Source organism: Ixodes scapularis, unplaced genomic scaffold (genome assembly GCF_016920785.2).
Source record: "Ixodes scapularis isolate PalLabHiFi unplaced genomic scaffold, ASM1692078v2 PGA_scaffold2__306_contigs__length_199485367, whole genome shotgun sequence".
Lineage (NCBI taxonomy): Eukaryota > Metazoa > Arthropoda > Arachnida > Ixodida > Ixodidae > Ixodes > Ixodes scapularis.
Window position 1 is genome coordinate 198,324,637 of NW_024609857.1, and position 17,181 is coordinate 198,341,817.

General features: G+C 47.7%; 1 protein-coding gene across 1 annotated transcript in view; it reads right to left on the bottom strand.

Moving 5' to 3' along the window:
• The window catches only part of LOC8039133 (serine-protein kinase ATM), a 397,758-nt gene that overhangs the window by 141,595 nt on the left and 238,982 nt on the right, over positions 1–17,181 (bottom strand). Inside the window, exons 38-39 of the mRNA XM_040208992.3 lie at positions 7,703–7,799; positions 6,800–6,928 (exon numbers count right to left, since the gene is read on the bottom strand). Of these exons, the coding sequence (XP_040064926.2) occupies positions 6,800–6,928; positions 7,703–7,799 (226 nt within the window). The remainder of the gene's footprint in view (positions 1–6,799; positions 6,929–7,702; positions 7,800–17,181) is intronic.

Here is a 17,181-nt window from a genome sequence, read left to right on the forward strand (position 1 = left end):
GGCATCTCTCTACTGGTGGATCTCTTTCCTTAGTAATAATTCAGCTGGTAAACTGTAAGTTGGAAAGTTTGCTGCCGATTTTCCTCTAGCAAAAGCACTCCCGGGTCGAAGTCGGGAAGCACCACGCTTTGGGGACATTCGCACCTAGTAAAGAAATCGTACGCGTGCATATTCAACTAGAAGTAGACACGTCGTGCTTGACGTTTGCGCGAGTGACGTCTTCAGCCACGAGAAGGGAGCAACGGCTCGGCGACGTCTTCGTGCAAATCGGCTTGGTGGTCGGGCGTGTCGTACTGGATGAATACCAATTCTTTTGATCAGTCCCAGATTTCTCTTTTAAAGGTAGACAGAATTCGCCGGTACCGCGAACAACAGTTCTGAAATAGACGTCCCACGCCCGTCGTCCGCTGGTATCGCCGTCCCCGCGAGTCCCACGATACGCGAAACGACGAACGCACAGAATGCTTCCGGTTGTCTGTGGAACTTTTTTTTTTCAATCAACGTATTTGCAGCTTTTTAAAAGCCACAAAAAATGGGTTTCATATTTTTTTCTATTTTTAATACTGAGTGTGTGCCTTCAGTGACCCACGACTTTGACTAAATTTGGTGGTCGCATCGATACCTTAGAAAACGGCCCGTGACCGCGGAAAAGAGAGTGAGCGAGACTCGAACTGGCCAGTTCTTGATCGGCGGTTTTTGGGCGGAAAGAAACCGAATTTCGAGCCGCAAATTCTGTTCTGGGTAGTTGAGCTCTCATATGTCACGTACAACTAAAAACCTCGGCGAGCATAAATACCTTGTCAGTGTCCCTTTAATGGCACAGCGGCAACTAAGGCCATAGTGTGCCAAACACAGGGTAAGTTAAAGGCAATACTGAAAAGACCTATAGTAGGTAGTTCAATTTTAAAATTATGGGGAATGAATGTTTAAAACCTTACAAGATATCAGAAATTTTTAACCAATGCTCCACTAACCTGAGGCATTCTAAAGGAATTTCATTCACACTAGGAAGTATGGGAAAATGTGCCGACGATAGAAGATCGCCGGCTCTCTAACACCGCTAATCTTCAGGCAAACGTAAAAGAAATGAAAACAAACTAAAATTCATAGCTGATGTAGGATGCCAATGCTATCTAAAAACTTAAAAACTTGACGGTGAGGCACAAGAGGTTCGTCACCCAATAATAATGTCGGATGGAACGGGCGACGCGATTGCGGAAAAAGGTAGAGAAAAAGTGGTGCGTTCGTGATGGTACTTAGGACATGCAATAAGAATATGCAAGACACTCAACGACTCGTTACAGTGTTCACATTTCGGAGCTGCCTCTGCCCGTAGGAGGTACCCATGCGTGAGATGGGTGTGTCCCAATCTCGGACGACAGAGCACAACCTCAAAGAAGCGCTCCCCGAGTCGGCAACTTGCCCATTCCCGCAGGGTAGGTGTCACGCAATGAAGCTTGTTGAGTATTTTCATGTCAGGTGGTCACTAATAAACGTTAAATCAAGAACGCTACTAGTTGAACCATGAATATGTGTGGGCAAGTGAACAAGTTGGGTGAGCTTGTCAAGAGGTGCATCTGAGCATGCTGATTCACACTGAAGCCAGTTGGGTAGATTAAAATCACCCATCATAATAGGTCTGCAATCTTGTAAGATAACTTTGCATATAATCATGCAAGGCAAGCCTGCTGTCTAGCTCTGCGTTAGGTGTACGATAAACTGCCCCAACAAATATTGCGTGTTCATCAAAACTTATTTGACACAAAACGGATTCTACACTGGGCACATCAGGCAAGCGATGGCACAATTCACAGAGCAGTGGTGCACCTCTTACAAGAGCCGACAACTTTATTCAGCCCCAACACGCGCAAACTAACACATCAAGCCGGATTAAGCGGAAAAATGACGACCGCATCGTCACGTGGTGAGTGATGTTGATTGGGGCAAAGCATGGTGGTGCTGATGATACTGATTTTGTTCCTAGGTAGTGCTCATGGTGCTGATTTTTTTTTTATTGCTCATAGGTAGTGCTGAGTTCCGGGCTGCGTTTCGACTTCATTATTACCGCTTTATGGTTGGTGCAATGCAGAGCCAGTTGTGGTTCTATCGGATCAACTTGGATCCGCTAGAAGCCGTGGGAACGCATCTCCACCGCTTAAGTCAACGGTCCAAGTCAGAAAGAGAATGTGTGGTATGGAACATGGTTATATATGCATTTGAGCATTTGACCGCAGTGCCCTCTCGTCTATAAATGTTGAGCCAATGCATGCAAAGTTTAACGCGATTGTATATGCATTTGACCGCAGCGCCCTCTCCTGTATAGACATTGAGCGGCTACCTGCAACGTTTCATCCATGACATCCCCAGCTCTTGAGTTACTACCACATCCCAGAGCCCCCTACTCGTCCCGCAGTCGTGGCAGAGTGGTTAAAGGGTAACTGCAAAGAAAAAAAAGATTTTTTTTAAACAACCTAATTGGGACAAGCATGTCAAAAAACAATTTTTCCGCGAGAAAAAAAAATTTTTTACATCAATATTTATTGCGTGAGACTGATTTTAGTTTGCGGCTATTTCGCCCGTTTTAAATCGCGCGCCACGAAGTTGGGATTCCGTGACGTTAATCCCAACCGGCTCTCATTGGCTAAGACTTTGATTGACAGCTTAGATCTTGGTTGTTAAACCTTTGTTATTTGTTGCAATTTCCTTTTGAGCGGCATATTTTTACGTTTAAAGAATAACCCATGTGATGAGAGTTATTATTCTTTACAAAAGGTTTACAAGACGGGCACTTCCGTTTGGATTCATACATAACAAACAAAAGCTTCGCCATTCTTTCATGGCCGCCAAAGTCTCTGCTACCGCCTGTCTCGCCTACCTCGACTAATCGTTTCGGCAAAGTGATCAGTGTTTTGTGCTGACCCAGGTGCTTGAGTGACACTTCTTGAAGTGAAGTGGTGTGTGTTTAGCAGCTGTCGCAGGTGTTAGTGATAGGAAGCGACGCGGGGTTTTGGCTTTCATAGCGCGGTTCTTGCTTGCTTAGCGTGCTTTTTTTTTGTGTTTGTTTTGCTTGTTTGCGCGTGCAAATGCTGACTTTTTGGAGATGTCAGATGCGTGATCCCGACAGTGAGCCTTCTAGCAGCCATGTCGCCCCGAAAGGAATGCTATTTGGCTGGAGGCAATCGGGCGTTCGCGTAGCGACAAACGTGTCCAGTTACGTTCTCGTCATATCGCTCCAGATTCCATCGAGATTCGCACCGGGCGCACCTAACGTCCGCGACTAGACACACAAAATAAAAAAAGCACCATGTTCACTACGTAAAAAGTGGTCTCAGTTCATGCATCTGTAGACAGGTACGAAATCTTGCCCAACTTTATTCACACCGCACGACAAGCGCAACACGTCGCTGTGCAAACGCAGTCCAACAATACGAAGCATAAAAACGGCAGATTTAGGACAACAATTCAGAGTCCATTGTTCAATTAAAACAACGTAATTTATTTGAAAACGCCCGCAGCCTTTTACTTACGGTATGCGTCCGGAATCTTTCACATTTTGAAACAGAACGGAGGAAGATTTACTTTTAAAAACGCTCGCTGCGTCCTCCCGGGCCAGTTTTACTGGATCAGCTGACGACGACGGGACTGGACCCCTTTGTACGTCAACCCCGCATAACACACATAGCACCGCATTACACACACCACGAACGTTTCAGCTCTGTCGCATCGCCGTGTTGCACCAAACAGAACGAGATCGCCGAAACCAACGCAGCGCTGTCGCTGGCTTGTGGTTGCGCACTCGTGGATTCTGTGACTCCCTTCGCTTTCAAAGCACGCACGACGATTACAAACGATATTTTCCGTCTTCCGGGAACATCACAGGGGTACTTCTTCGGTCACGTCTTCGCTACATGTGCTCGCCAAACCGCATCAAACCAAAACAATACCGCGGCCTGGCGTAGTTGCCAGATCTTGCCGGAAGTCGAGACGCTGCGTCGTTCAACTCCGCAACCCAAGGAGAGTGAGGGGCGGGGCGTACTCCTCTTCCGCGGGGGTCGAAAGAGCGGGAGTTTCAAATGTGGAGAGGTTCTGACTCTACTAAATTACGTCCTGTGGCGTAAATATTGATAAAAAAATCATTTTTTTCGCGGAACATTTGTTCTGTGACATGCTTGTCCCAAATAGGCTGTTTAAAAAAAATCTTTTTTTTCTTTGCAGTTACCCTTTAAAGGGCAACTCCGGTCCATACTTTCTATATTGGGATTATGGCTGTTTTTAGTGCAATTAGCGCCCCTGAATTGCAAGGTGTAATTTTTTTTTCGTTATTGTACGTAGTTTTAAAGATATTGACGTCTCAAAGTTTTGTTTGGGGCGCGGCCGACAAAACCGAAACTAGCCGCTCGAGGTTCCGGCAACACTGGAAATCAGCCGTTATGTGGACGTGACGCCAAGATCGTTCTCGTTCAGCGAGTACGCAGTCCAAGCGGCACCTACCTTTGTTGCGCTAGCCGTCTAAAGATAGAAGGTAAGCTGATTTTGTTTTAATTCTGTATACGTGGTAGTTATCCAGCACACGTAGGAAGAGTTAGTGCGTATAACCAAAAGCTAGCGACTGGAAAACCCGTCAACTCGTTCAGTGGCGTACTCGGCGGCCACCGCTGCGCGTACGCTATGCCGTGCCGTACTCGTTGCTTGTATACCCAAAAGCTAGCGACTGGAAAACGAGTGAACTCGTTCGGTGCCGTACTCGGCAGCTGTCGGCGTGCGTGCGGTCTCCCGCACTCGTCGCTAGGCCTAAATTGTCATCGGGGCTCCGTGGATGGAGCGGCGTTGCTCTACGCCGCGCTGCCAGTGACGTACAGTGCTGGCGCTTTCGCGCGGCGGGCCAGTCCCAGACACGAAGCTTTGAGGCTCTCTGGCGCGTTCCGCGACAACCGAACAGACGTGTGTCAAGCTGTAGAAGTCTGTTTTTTCGTTATTTTTTCCTCAGGCGCGTGAAAGCCGAATTTGTAAGCTACGGCACTAATTCACCACATAAGTTCGTCCAGGTAGTGAATCTTTGTACAAATAAAAAAAATCTTGCCGCACTAAAAAAAAAAGTTCTTTGGGCAGTCATTTTCTTCTCAAAGCTAGCAAAAGTTTTTGTGGGGGATAAAGGAAAACAGAGAACGTTAGCAAGGTGAGAACACTTTCTTTCCCTTCCGCATTCCCAAACCCCACCAACATTTTTTTTATTAGAATACATCGGATTTCAAGTTTTGCTTCGTAACTTTTAACTAAAGCAAATGTTTTTTTTTTGTTTTTTTTTTTTGCATTTTTAAGTATTATATTTACCTCCAGCCGAACTCGGGCAAATTAGAGAGTTGTAACTTACAAATCCGAACTTTCGCGATTTCTTTAAAGTCCCTTGTGGTATTCACAAGTGCAATGTTAATTAATACTGCTGCGTAACGGGTTCGAACGATTGGGAGGCGAATGTTTATATCGCATGAGCTTCACGCGCCGGCTGTTCGCTAGTAGTCGTTACGGACCTGAATACTACGCACGAGATTGCGTAGTAAACAAGCAGTGACGCAAAGTAGAACATTTTTTTTGTTTTCATTACAAACTTCAGTGTTTGGAGCTACTTAGTGTCTGTACTCTACATGACCACCATTCCCCATTCAACAGACATTCGATGGAGCGTGAATGCTCAATCTTCAACACTGCACTTGACAATGACTGTTTTATTTATTGATCAGGATACTTTTATCATGTTTACCTTTTCTGTACATGTACGATGGGCAAAGAGCGACGGCACGGCATCCTTTTTAAGCCTCGACCCCTTCGCTAACAAGCCACAAGCAACCAAGACCTGTAGGTTTCGTTCGTAACTCTCCGGCGAAAAATGATCGGAGCAGAGCTTCGATCTGGGGGTCAACGTCCAAGGCTTTCCAAAGTTCACTCGTCGAACAGCGTTCACCCACACCTTCTCCAATTTCCGATCTGTTGGAAACTTGTGAAAAAGCACCTCCGGGTTGCGCAGCGGCTTGTTTGAGCAGCCCACAGCGCTTTAAGTTGTACTCGGCATCTTTCGAGGAACAGCTGGGCAGTCTTGGGTGCACCGAGTTGCTCGCTAAAACGAATCTAGGAGTCCTCACAAGCAAAAGCAAAAGGCTATACCGAAGCTACACGGGCTAGAGGTAAAAACAACGACTAAACACGCAATTACAAGCCGAAGTTGCAGTGGTAGCGGCACAAGAAGCGCGCGCGACGGCTGCGCCGTGCGCCCGTCCGGAACGGAGGAAAGAAAGAGGACGATGTTGACATCACGGCCCAATGTTGCTTTAGCGATCGGCAACCCGCTGGCCGCCCGCTAAGGAGCAGCGGCTCGCGGCGGGTCCCGTTTTTATTATCGGCATTAGTTGAGAATGCGGCGTCCCACGGACGTGAAATTTTGGCTGGGGTCGTATTTTGTGTCACTAAAGCAATACCAGTAATTTAAATCATTTTGAGTTTTGGCCGGAGTTGCCCTTGAAGGCGATGGGCTAGAAATCCATTGGGGTCTCCCCGCACAGGTTCGAATCCTGTTGACTGCGCAATCATTTTTCTTTTCAGGGAGACAGATGGGATGGCAATAGATATGAGCACGGACGCCGGACAAGGCTAAACACTAAGGAGCTTCGCCCCTAATGGACGTAGGATTGTACACCTACGCCCATCCTGCTACAAAAGCATTGACTCGTGCAACACTTTTTGAGATGTGCTTGCGACAGTTGTTTGCTGCAAGAAACTGTTGACCCATGACTCAAACGCTGCTCACCTCTCTTGCTGGTCCCACCAGAGCTCGACATACTGAAGCGCCGCCACGTGGTGCCCACAAAATTCGGCTGCCAGCGCAGCCTGCAGGAAGTTTACTTGCAGCCGGAGGCCATCCCACAGGGTGTTGGCACTGCAACGAGGGACCAGCATCACTGAAAACACTGCCTGCAGATAAAGCAAAGACAAAGACAAAGAATGCTGTCTCGGCACCTGTGCGGGTGGCAACCGATTTAAGTATTCGGGATTATTTCTGTCATTTCAGACAGCAATCGGAGATGTCACCTCGTGGAAGGTAGGTGCCCAGACTTGTCAAAACCAATGTCTCTCGAGGGTTATTGAGATGCCACTGCATTGCAACAGAGGTCTGCTGACAAACAATTAGTCATCTTTGAAGTACACAATAAAGTTGAAAGCTCCCTGAAGCAATAAGTAGGCCCCCCAGCAGCTGCATTCCCTTTACTTCTCACTTAACGCTTTACGCTAACTAAAAAGCACCTTGGTCCTTTGCGAACTGAGAGGCTGTTATAGGGTGACACATTTTTTCCCGCACACTTTAAAGGAAGGTGGTCATGTGACGTCGTGAACACGCCACATCGAGTTAGGTGATGTCAGGGTATTGCATGACACTGGAGTCAGGTGAGCCGCAACAGTCACGCGATCTGACGTCTCGAGACACCACAATGTAATGGTGACATCACGCAGATATTCAGTATGTAACGTGACCCGTTATATGTTATCACATTACGTGATCTTGTAACCCTGGTGGAGCACGTCACAACTATAGTGGCCTCGTGACCATGTAACTAGGTGTTATGTGCGTCAAAGTAACCCATAAGAGCATTCTGCTTCCTGGAGTGAGGCCAGGCAAAGCACCCCGTGCGACGAATGACGGGGCGTTTCTCACTGGGGCTTCTTGCGGACGACCAGGCGCTCCACCGCAGCAAGCAGTGTTGCCACCGACGTCCGCGACGTGTACACCGGGCCCGAGTCAGTGCTGCTCGCTGCAAGGAGGCAGAAGGGCAGCCACCACAGAGTACGTCAAAGGAGGGCTCGGATACCGTGAACACTAATCACTGGGCAAAGTTAGTCTCTTCCCAAGTTTCTTCTTAAGGGGAGACACTGCCCAGAAAAAAAAATTTCTGCAAAAAGAGTTGATTTTGAAAAATTACATTTTTACATCCACCAACATCTAGAGAGTATTCCCAAAAAGTTTCATTAATTTTCACTATATAGTTAATTTTTTATAAATTATTTTCTGTCCACCAAAGCTATAGAAAAGGTAGGGTTTGGAGCACTTTGAACACATTTTTCTCCGTTCCACTTTTTGGTATAAATTCCATTTTAGTCAATCTATCGTTTGATAATGGCAAAACAGGGAAAGCTCATTCTTCCCTTTTCCTGACTGAAATTTAATAAGGAGTGCGGCTATGGAACTTTTTCGTCACTTTACGGATGTCTTTTGTAAAAAATGTTGACATTTTGTCGAAGGCACAGAAGACCAAAACGTTGACCAATTTTGCAGAAGAGAAAATTTATAGAAATAAATTACTTTTTAGAAAAAAATGTTCCATAGCCGCATCCTCTATGCATTCTGCTACATATCTAGCAAATAAAAATTTTTAATATCGCAACAGTTTTCTGACGATAGATTAACTAAACAACGTAGGCGTGTTGCTGATAGAAGCTACCCTTATTTCCTTCTCACTTAACCGACAGACCTGAAATTTTGTTATACACCCTCTAGCATGACCACCAGCCTACCCTGTAAATTTCATTAATTATAAGACAAGGGTTCAAAAGTTGACCCCCCTAGGGGGTGTGCCCCCTTAAGACCTCATCTCTCTACCATCTTTTTTTTTTTTGCACTTTCATTTCAAAAGCAATTTACTATATTGACTTTACTCATGAAACCTCTTACTGACAGTAAAGTTAAAGAATAAAACAATTACAGTTGGTGGAACTTTACCACAATATAAATTAACCCAAAACTGGCCTAGAAAAATTATAATTAAAAAAATATAAGAGCATTTTAAAAATAAAGTTTAAGTAGTGAAGTTTAGTTAAATGGTTGCCTAATCTCCATATCAACTCGTACCACAACATCTGCAGCAGTCAGTAATGTGAGTAAAAAAGAATTGATTCCTTCTAAAGCGATAGCTTTACGGGTGACACTGCGAGGATTTTGGTGTCGGCGTTGGCTGTCTGTCATCGCGGCGAAGAAGAAAAAACCCTTCTCTCCCCTCATGGTGCGAGGAGAGACAAGTCCAATGTTCCCATTGGCCACGCCACGGAAAGACGGAAGAGAGGAATAACCCGACGACCGGCCACTAATGGCACGACGACGAGAAAGCGACAAGGAAGCACCTTCCCCGGTCGTCTGCTAACGATAACTTTAAGACAGGTGTTTTCGAGCATTACTCAAGTTATACGAAATCCCACTTTGGCAGTATCCAGTCACTACGCGTGATGTTGGTGGGATTGAGAAACTTGCACCGCATTTCATTTCACTATAACATCTCTACTTTTTAAACCCAACTTGAACCACAAAATATGTTCCGCCAAAACGCATCACCTTCCACCTGCCTTCCCTACACTGCTTTGCCTCCTTACTCTGCCTGCGTCCCCCCCTCCACTCTCTGCTAAGCGTCAACATTACACCCTTCCTTCACTGCTCAAAATCGGGAAAACCTGCACCTTCGCTCCTCCTAAGGGCGCCGCCGTGTGTAGTGATTATGTTTACGGCCGTCCTTCATTCAGAGATGGCACCACCTACAAGGCGCCGATTGCACGTGTCACGTGTTCTATAAAACCACGGGCCGCGTGGCGGCAGGACATGATTCGGCCACCAAAAATATGAACAATAAATCTGCTCGAGGCGCTCGCCTCAGATCTGCCCTCGTCACCGTCGAGATCGGTTGCCTGTCGTCTCGTTCCCATCGGCAGGTTCTGCCCCGGAGCCGGCCGACACCATCCATGTAAGCGCGGATCTAGTGAGGTCCAAAGGCGTTCAAGGCTTGTTTGACACCACAGCAGCGGAGAATTACAAAATGGCGACGAGGATGGGATATTAGAATGCACATGCCCATCTAAGCCTACTTGACAATGGCTCAATCAGCATTGACTAATATCGCGGCGGCGATTCCTCCACCTCCAGTCTTCTTGGCCGTTCCCGGCACACCTGTACAGGCCTGGCCGGCGTGGAAGGAGGCCTTTCTTTCGTACCTCCATGCTACCGGTATCCACGACGTTCCGCCGGCTCAGAAGAAGCATGTCCTTTTTTCGATGTTGGGAGTAGAAGGGCAGCGCATTGTCTCTGCTTTTCAGCTGAACACCGTGCCGGCCACGGAGCATCTGAACGAGTTTGAAGCGTTTTTAGCCGCGCTCGAAAAACACTTTGAATTTTCGGGATGTGTTGCTTTGGAGCGCAAGAAACTGCGCTCTCGGACTCAGCTGCCTGGAGAGACAGTTTCAGAATTTCTGGCTGCTCTAAGACATCAGGGTTCTTTTTGTGCATATGGTACTGCACTAGACGAACATCTGTGCGACGTGTTCCTTGAGGGCCTCGATTCCAGACGAGTTCAGGATCGTATCCTACGTGAGTGCGTTGGCACTGCGGTACCTACACTTAACCGGGCAGTACAGCTCGCTCTACAATTCGAGCAACTGGCTCGGACCTCCGAACAATTTCACCAACGCCAGACGTCGGTATCGGGGACATCTTCAAGCTCCGGTGAAGTCCAGTACATCGAGCAACCCCGTTTCGAACAGGCGCACGCACCAAGACGGGGATATCAAGATGGTCAAGGGCGACTGGCATCCCAGGGACTCAACCAAGATGGCCACCCAGGTTTTTCTACCTGGCCCTATCGTCAGTACACGCCAACATCAAGGACGTCCCGGATGACTCCCTGCCCTCCAGCAGTCAACCATGTACCGCGGCCGCAAGCGCGAGTGGGTCCTCAACAGCGTCGTGACGTTCCTCCTTCACGAATGGGCGAGCGAGCAGGCGGCCCCGACCTCTGCTGGTTTTGTGGACGTCGCAACCATGCGCGTGACGTCTGTCCGGCACTCCACGCTCAGTGCTTCCGTTGCTTGAAGATGGGCCACTTCGCCGCTGTTTGTAGGAGTCGCCAACCACCGTCAGATTCCTTCGTATATGATCAACGACAAGCGTCCCTTCCTTCCCGGGGCCACGCCCATGAACGTCAACACGGCCCTTCACCTCCGTGGAGATCCGGCCCAGCCACGGTTGGAGTGCACGACGACTGCGACTACCAGTATAACGTCACGTCCGTCGACGACGCCCCTGTAGTCGACCGAAGCCGACTAAATGCCTTCATCGCTGATGTACAGGTAAATGGACTACCTTTAAAGCTCCTGATTGATACCGGATCCCACGTCTCGATTTTAAACGCGAGAATTTTTAATGACATTAATCTAGGGTCGTGCGAATATTCGAAATTTCGAATAGTAGTTCCGAATAATACACTATTCGATATTCGCTTCGAGAAGAACTTCACTATTCGCGTTTTTCGAAGAGTTGATTGCGGTGGGTTAGCCCCGTTGAGTGCGCTTCTTACCGAGCACCGGTGCACTGCGGAGAAGCAATACCCGCGAAAGCAAGCTCCGCGGGTGGTGCTTCTCCACATTACATCAGTGCTCGTTAAGAAGCGCACTCAACGGAGTAACCCGCCGCGATAAACATTTGGAAAAGTATGAATATCGCAGTTGCGTGCTTGGACGAAAACCATACATTCAAAGCGCGATGGTGCACGCGTGCCGGCTGTATATGAAAATAAATGGAAACTTTGTGAATGTGTATACTGTAAAATCCTTTATTTTCGGGGCCCCTATTTTTCGCGAATCGGTCACAGAGGACATATCGCGGCCACTAAAGTTCGCGAATTCCAGAGACCTGCATTGAAATTCTTGGAAGACCAAAATTTTTGCGTGCCTTTAAGTTTCACAATATTTTTCAACTTGCGATATTCGCGAAAATTAAGGGCTCGTGAACATTAAGGGTTTTACAGTATCTACATTGTATTAAACGTTTTAAAATTAAACTGACTGTTTCGCGAGAGTATATGTTGGGCAGAGATGCCCTTAAAACCTGCATTCACCATGCGCAAGTCATTTTTTTAACTCGAAATTAAAAAGAGAATATTTAAGATTTGTAAATTCACTCAATTGGGTATACAGTTGGCTATTTCCATTGGATTCATTTTATGTCAAACTTGTTTACTTACCGTCCCGAGACATCAGACCTTCTGAGGTCACAGTTCATAAATATAGATAGATTAAACTCTGCTCATAAATGAACAGGTGAAGCAACCTTCACAAGTTTCGCTGGGGTTTTGTCTAAGCATTATGTTATAGTAGTGAAAGGCGTGGAAAAACTATTCGATATTCGATTCGAAAATATTCGGCCAAGACCACTATTCGCTTAGAAATCGCTTCGAACTCAAAATCCACTATTCGCACAAGACTACATTAATCGCTCCGGACAGATTCAGTTACATCCACCTGCACGAAGACTTGTTCACTACATGCATGAAACCATTCCTGTCCTTGGAAGCTTCACTGGCCAGATCGTTTTTAAGAACCGTTTTGCATCACTGGAGTTCTATGCCTGTCAAAATGGACGTTCCTTACTCGGCATCGATGCTGTGCGCGAGTTGCAAATTACTCTGTCGGGAGCTGATCACAGCTGCTCTTATGTTAACGCAGCTGACGGAAGACCGGAACCCCAGCAGGATGTGACGTCGGTTAAAGTTCCACAGCGCCGGCCGTTCACTGTTTCGTCCCGCCAACCACCGCACCAGCCAAGTTCGTCAGATGTCCCCGGCATCCTGTTTTCTTCACAACCGGGTGTTACCCTATCACAGGCACATCTGTCACCCGACAAGCAAGTGGACCTAGAAGTTTCATCAAGAACCCCACAGTCGACAGTTGTTGCGCACTCCGCATCTTCGACTTCGCGGGACGTATTGCAGCTTCCTCCCGGGTTCGAAGACTTCCAGCATCTTTTTAGCCCGGAGCTGGGTTTGGTGCACAATCACACCCATACCGTCAAGGTGCGGTACAACGTGCCACCTGTTCAATCTAAGTTACGTCGGTTGCCCATCACGTTGCGTGATGCGGTATCTGAAGAAATTTTCAGGCTGGAACATCAAGGCATCATTGAGCGCGTCAATGCGTCTGAGTGGGTCTCGCCCATTGTTGTGGTTAGGAAACAAGATGGCAGTATTCGTCTGTGCGTGGACCTACGTGCGCCGAACCAGGCCATCATCATCGACTCTTTTCCTTTACCACATATCGAAGAACTATTGAACTCCTTGCAAGGAGCCTCCCACTTTTCTAAGTTGGACCTGGCCTCAGCTTACCACCAAATCCGGCTTGCCCCGGAAAGCAGGGATTTGACCGCTTTCATCACTCATGAAGGCCTTTTTCGATTTAAAAGAGTCTGTTTTGGACTGGCTTCAGCACCTGCGGCCTTTCAAGACATCATGTCCAAGGTTTTGAGGAACTGCAAAGGTGTCCGATTTTATCTCGATGACATCATAGTGTATGGCTCGTCGCAGAGAGAACATGACGAAAACCTACGAGAGGTATTGTCCTGCATCTCACGCGCAGGGATGAAGCTGAACCGTAAGGGTGTTTTCAGGGTTCAAGAACTATCGTACTTAGGACACCATCTTTCCACGGAAGGGCTAGCTCCTCTCCCGTCTAAGGTAGACGATGTTCAAAACTTTGAGGCTCCTTCTGATCCATCGAAGCTTAAAGCTTTCTTAGGACTTGTGGAGTACTACAACAAGTTTATTCCGCATTGTTCCACTCTAGTAGAGCCGCTTCGTCGATTACTTCGCAAGGACGTTCCTTTTGTCTGGTCCCCAGAAGTAGAGGCCAGCTTCCGGAAAGTAAAGGGGTGCCTTAAAAATGCACCAATTCTCTCTCTTTTTGATCCGACGCTTCCAGTCGTGGTATCCACTGACGCTTCCATGTATGGGTTGGGTGCCGTGTTGCAACAACAGCTAGGAAACCAACTACGGACAATAGCTTTTGCCTCACGCTCACTTACTAACGCTGAGCGCATGTATTCCACCGGAGAAAAAGAGGCACTGGCATGTCTCTGGGCCTGCGAAAAATGGCATGTTTACCTTTGGGGTCGTCATTTCGTAATTCGCACCGATCACCAAGCCTTGGTAACTTTACTTTCTAACAAAGGGTCTGGAGTTCGACCTCTCCGGATCACTCGGTGGACAGCAAGGTTGTTAAATTATAACTTTACAATGGAGTATCAGAAAGGGGCGGACAACGTGGTCGCCGATGCCCTCTCCAGACTTCCTGTGTCAGACACAGAAAACGGTTCGCAGTTCGAAGAGGACGTAGTTTCCCTTATTATGCTTCCTTTGACACTAACGGATTTTCAAGAAGCTACCACCACAGATGTTGTCCTTCCTCGTGTGATTCGATATACCCTTTCATCATGGCCGGATGATAGCTTCGCCCTGACCGACCTGAGACCTTATTTCAATGTAAGAGATCAACTGTCCTTACATAACGGGATCCTTTTCCAAGGGGAAAAGATTGTGGTACCTGAACAGTTACGTGACCGCATCATCCAACTGGGCCACGAGACGCACCAAGGTATTTCCCGGACAACGACCATCATCCGAGACAAGTACTGGTGGCCCCGAATGTCTCAGGAAATCAAAGAATGGATTCAACATTGTACAGTATGTAACTCAACTGACAAAACTGCAAAGAGAGCACCTGCACCATTGCAACCAGTTGAGTTTCCCAAACAACCGTGGGAAAAGCTGGGGTTGGATATTGTGGGACCGGTTGAACACGCACCTCCGAGTCAACGTTTCTTTCTCGTACTAATAGATTATCACTCAAAATGGCCGGAAGTGCAACCGGTGGCATCAGTAACTTCAACAACTGTTATTAACTTCCTGAAAACTGTCTTTGCCCGTGAGGGTCTTCCTTGCGAAATAGTTTCGGACAACGGCGTCCAGTTTGTTTCACACGAGTTTCAAGAATTTCTACACCAGCATGGAATTAAGCATTCCAAAACATCTTTATATCACCCTCAAGCAAATGGCCAAGTGGAAAGGTTTAATCGCGTATTAAAGTCATGTCTTCAGCTAGCCGCCGTACAAGGACGCCCTCTGCCGGATGCTGTCCGGGACTACCTGGAAGCTTACCGACGAACTCCCCACTCGGCAACAGGCCAAGCACCTTCCCTACTGCTTCATGGACGGACCCATAGGTCCAAGTTAGACATTCAAGGGATGTCGACCCCCGAAGCTCCGGCTGTCTCGTCAAGCCGGACTGATCTTCATGCGAGAGTGCGTAGTTACCAACAGAACATGAAGTCGTACTCGGACTCTCGAAAGGCTGTTCGGTGGCCGAGGTTCGTCGCTGGCCAACCAGTCCGGATTTATCGACCACAACACAAGAATAAATTACAAACTAAGTATTCAACGCCACAAATTATACAAACTCAAGTGGGCCCGGCCACTTATAAATTCGCTGACGGGCGAATATGGAACGCCGACAAATTAACAAGAGCGTTCATTCCACCAGAGCAGCAGGATGCAGATCTTTCCTGGGATGATGAAGATGAAAACGAACCTGCTCCGATAAGACACCATTCTCCGTTGCGCAACCCTACTGTCACGGCTCTACCCGATCCTGTCTGCAGTCCAGCTACAAGTAGAGCTAGTTGCAGCTCTGAACCTGCTGTGCCAGGTCCATCCCCGCAGGTGCCTTCGTCTAACTCTGTGTTCCCAAGTCTCGAGGTTCAAGATCCTCTTCAACCATTCATCCCGATGGCGACCAGCAGCCCCGCTGTATCTAATCCGGGAACACCTTCCTCCATACCTCCCCTTGAAGAGAGCGTGAACGGTAGCAGTACTCACCCCTGCATCCCGGAAGCAACCGTGACTACGCCAACTCAACTCTACAGTCGGCCAGTACGTGAAAGAAGACTTCCACAGCGATTGAAGGACTACGTGCTTTCATTTTATGGAAACAGTAATCTGTTTTCTTCATCTGGCAATTATCATGTGCAATGAACTGAAGCGACTTTTTCTGATTTTTTTTAAATGTCACCTCTCACGAATTGAACTATTTTGCACTGTAATGGGACTTTCCACGTGGTTGTGCCTGAACTGAACAGTGTTGTGCCCAGCTTAATGAAGCAACAATGCCTGTTTTTTTTTTTTTTGTTTTTTTGTCTAGTGTATCATAGACAATTTACTAAGTGTGTCGGTTTTCAACAGTTGGAATTGTCTGTGTTACCGCTGCACTGTTTTTTTTATGGAGGGGAGATTGATGAATTATTCATTTTTTTATATACTATGTGTAGGCATTTTTGTTACTACGATTCTGTAGATATGTTGTCTTCCTTTTACGTTTCTTTTTTTTTATAAGGGGAGGAGAATGTAGTGATTATGTTTACGGCCGTCCTTCATTCAGAGATGGCACCACCTACAAGGCGCCGATTGCACGTGTCACGTGTTCTATAAAACCACGGGCCGCGTGGCGGCAAGACATGATTCGGCCACCAAAAATATGAACAATAAATCTGCTCGAGGCGCTCGCCTCAGATCTGCCCTCGTCACCGTCGAGATCGGTTGCCTGTCGTCTCGTTCCCATCGGCAGGTTCTGCCCCGGAGCCGGCCGACACCATCCATGTAAGCGCGGATCTAGTGAGGTCCAAAGGCGTTCAAGGCTTGTTTGACACCACAGCAGCGGAGAATTACAAAACCGTGCCAAGGCCGTCCTCTGTCCCAGGAGCGGGCGTGGAGGGAACGGCCGGTTTCAGCGGCTCGTGACTGGCGTCGCACCCACAGTGGCCACCAGCGAGAGGCCACCCGTGCCTCGCATAAATGGCGACGTGAGGATCCCGAGGCGTGAATGCATGCACAAGGCAGTTGTACGCACACGGTGACATGGTGGGAGCCTGGGGACCCAGAGCGCTGGACCAGGTTGCCCTCATACTAAATTGTCCGTGGTCATTTTCACCGCGAGGGGGCTAAGCGCAATAGACCCTTTCCAAAAGTCGGCGCCATCGCACGCCTGCCACTGCTTGATCACGCACTCTGAACATGCATTGGATACGAGTGCAGCGTCAGCGTTCGACGAGGACTCCGATCCAATCCCACGCTTTGTGTCCAAGCAATGGTGACTGACAATGTTGCTCGATGGACTTTTGAAAAGGCTCTATTGGCCATGCAAGCGGCACTGCGCCGCCGATAAAAGGCCGTCGCAGCTAGTGCAGCGAAATGACACGACACACCGGTTTAAAAACACGCAGTCATTTACGGTCGAACCCAAATATGTCGAATTCGAAGGGGATCGTAAAATAATTAA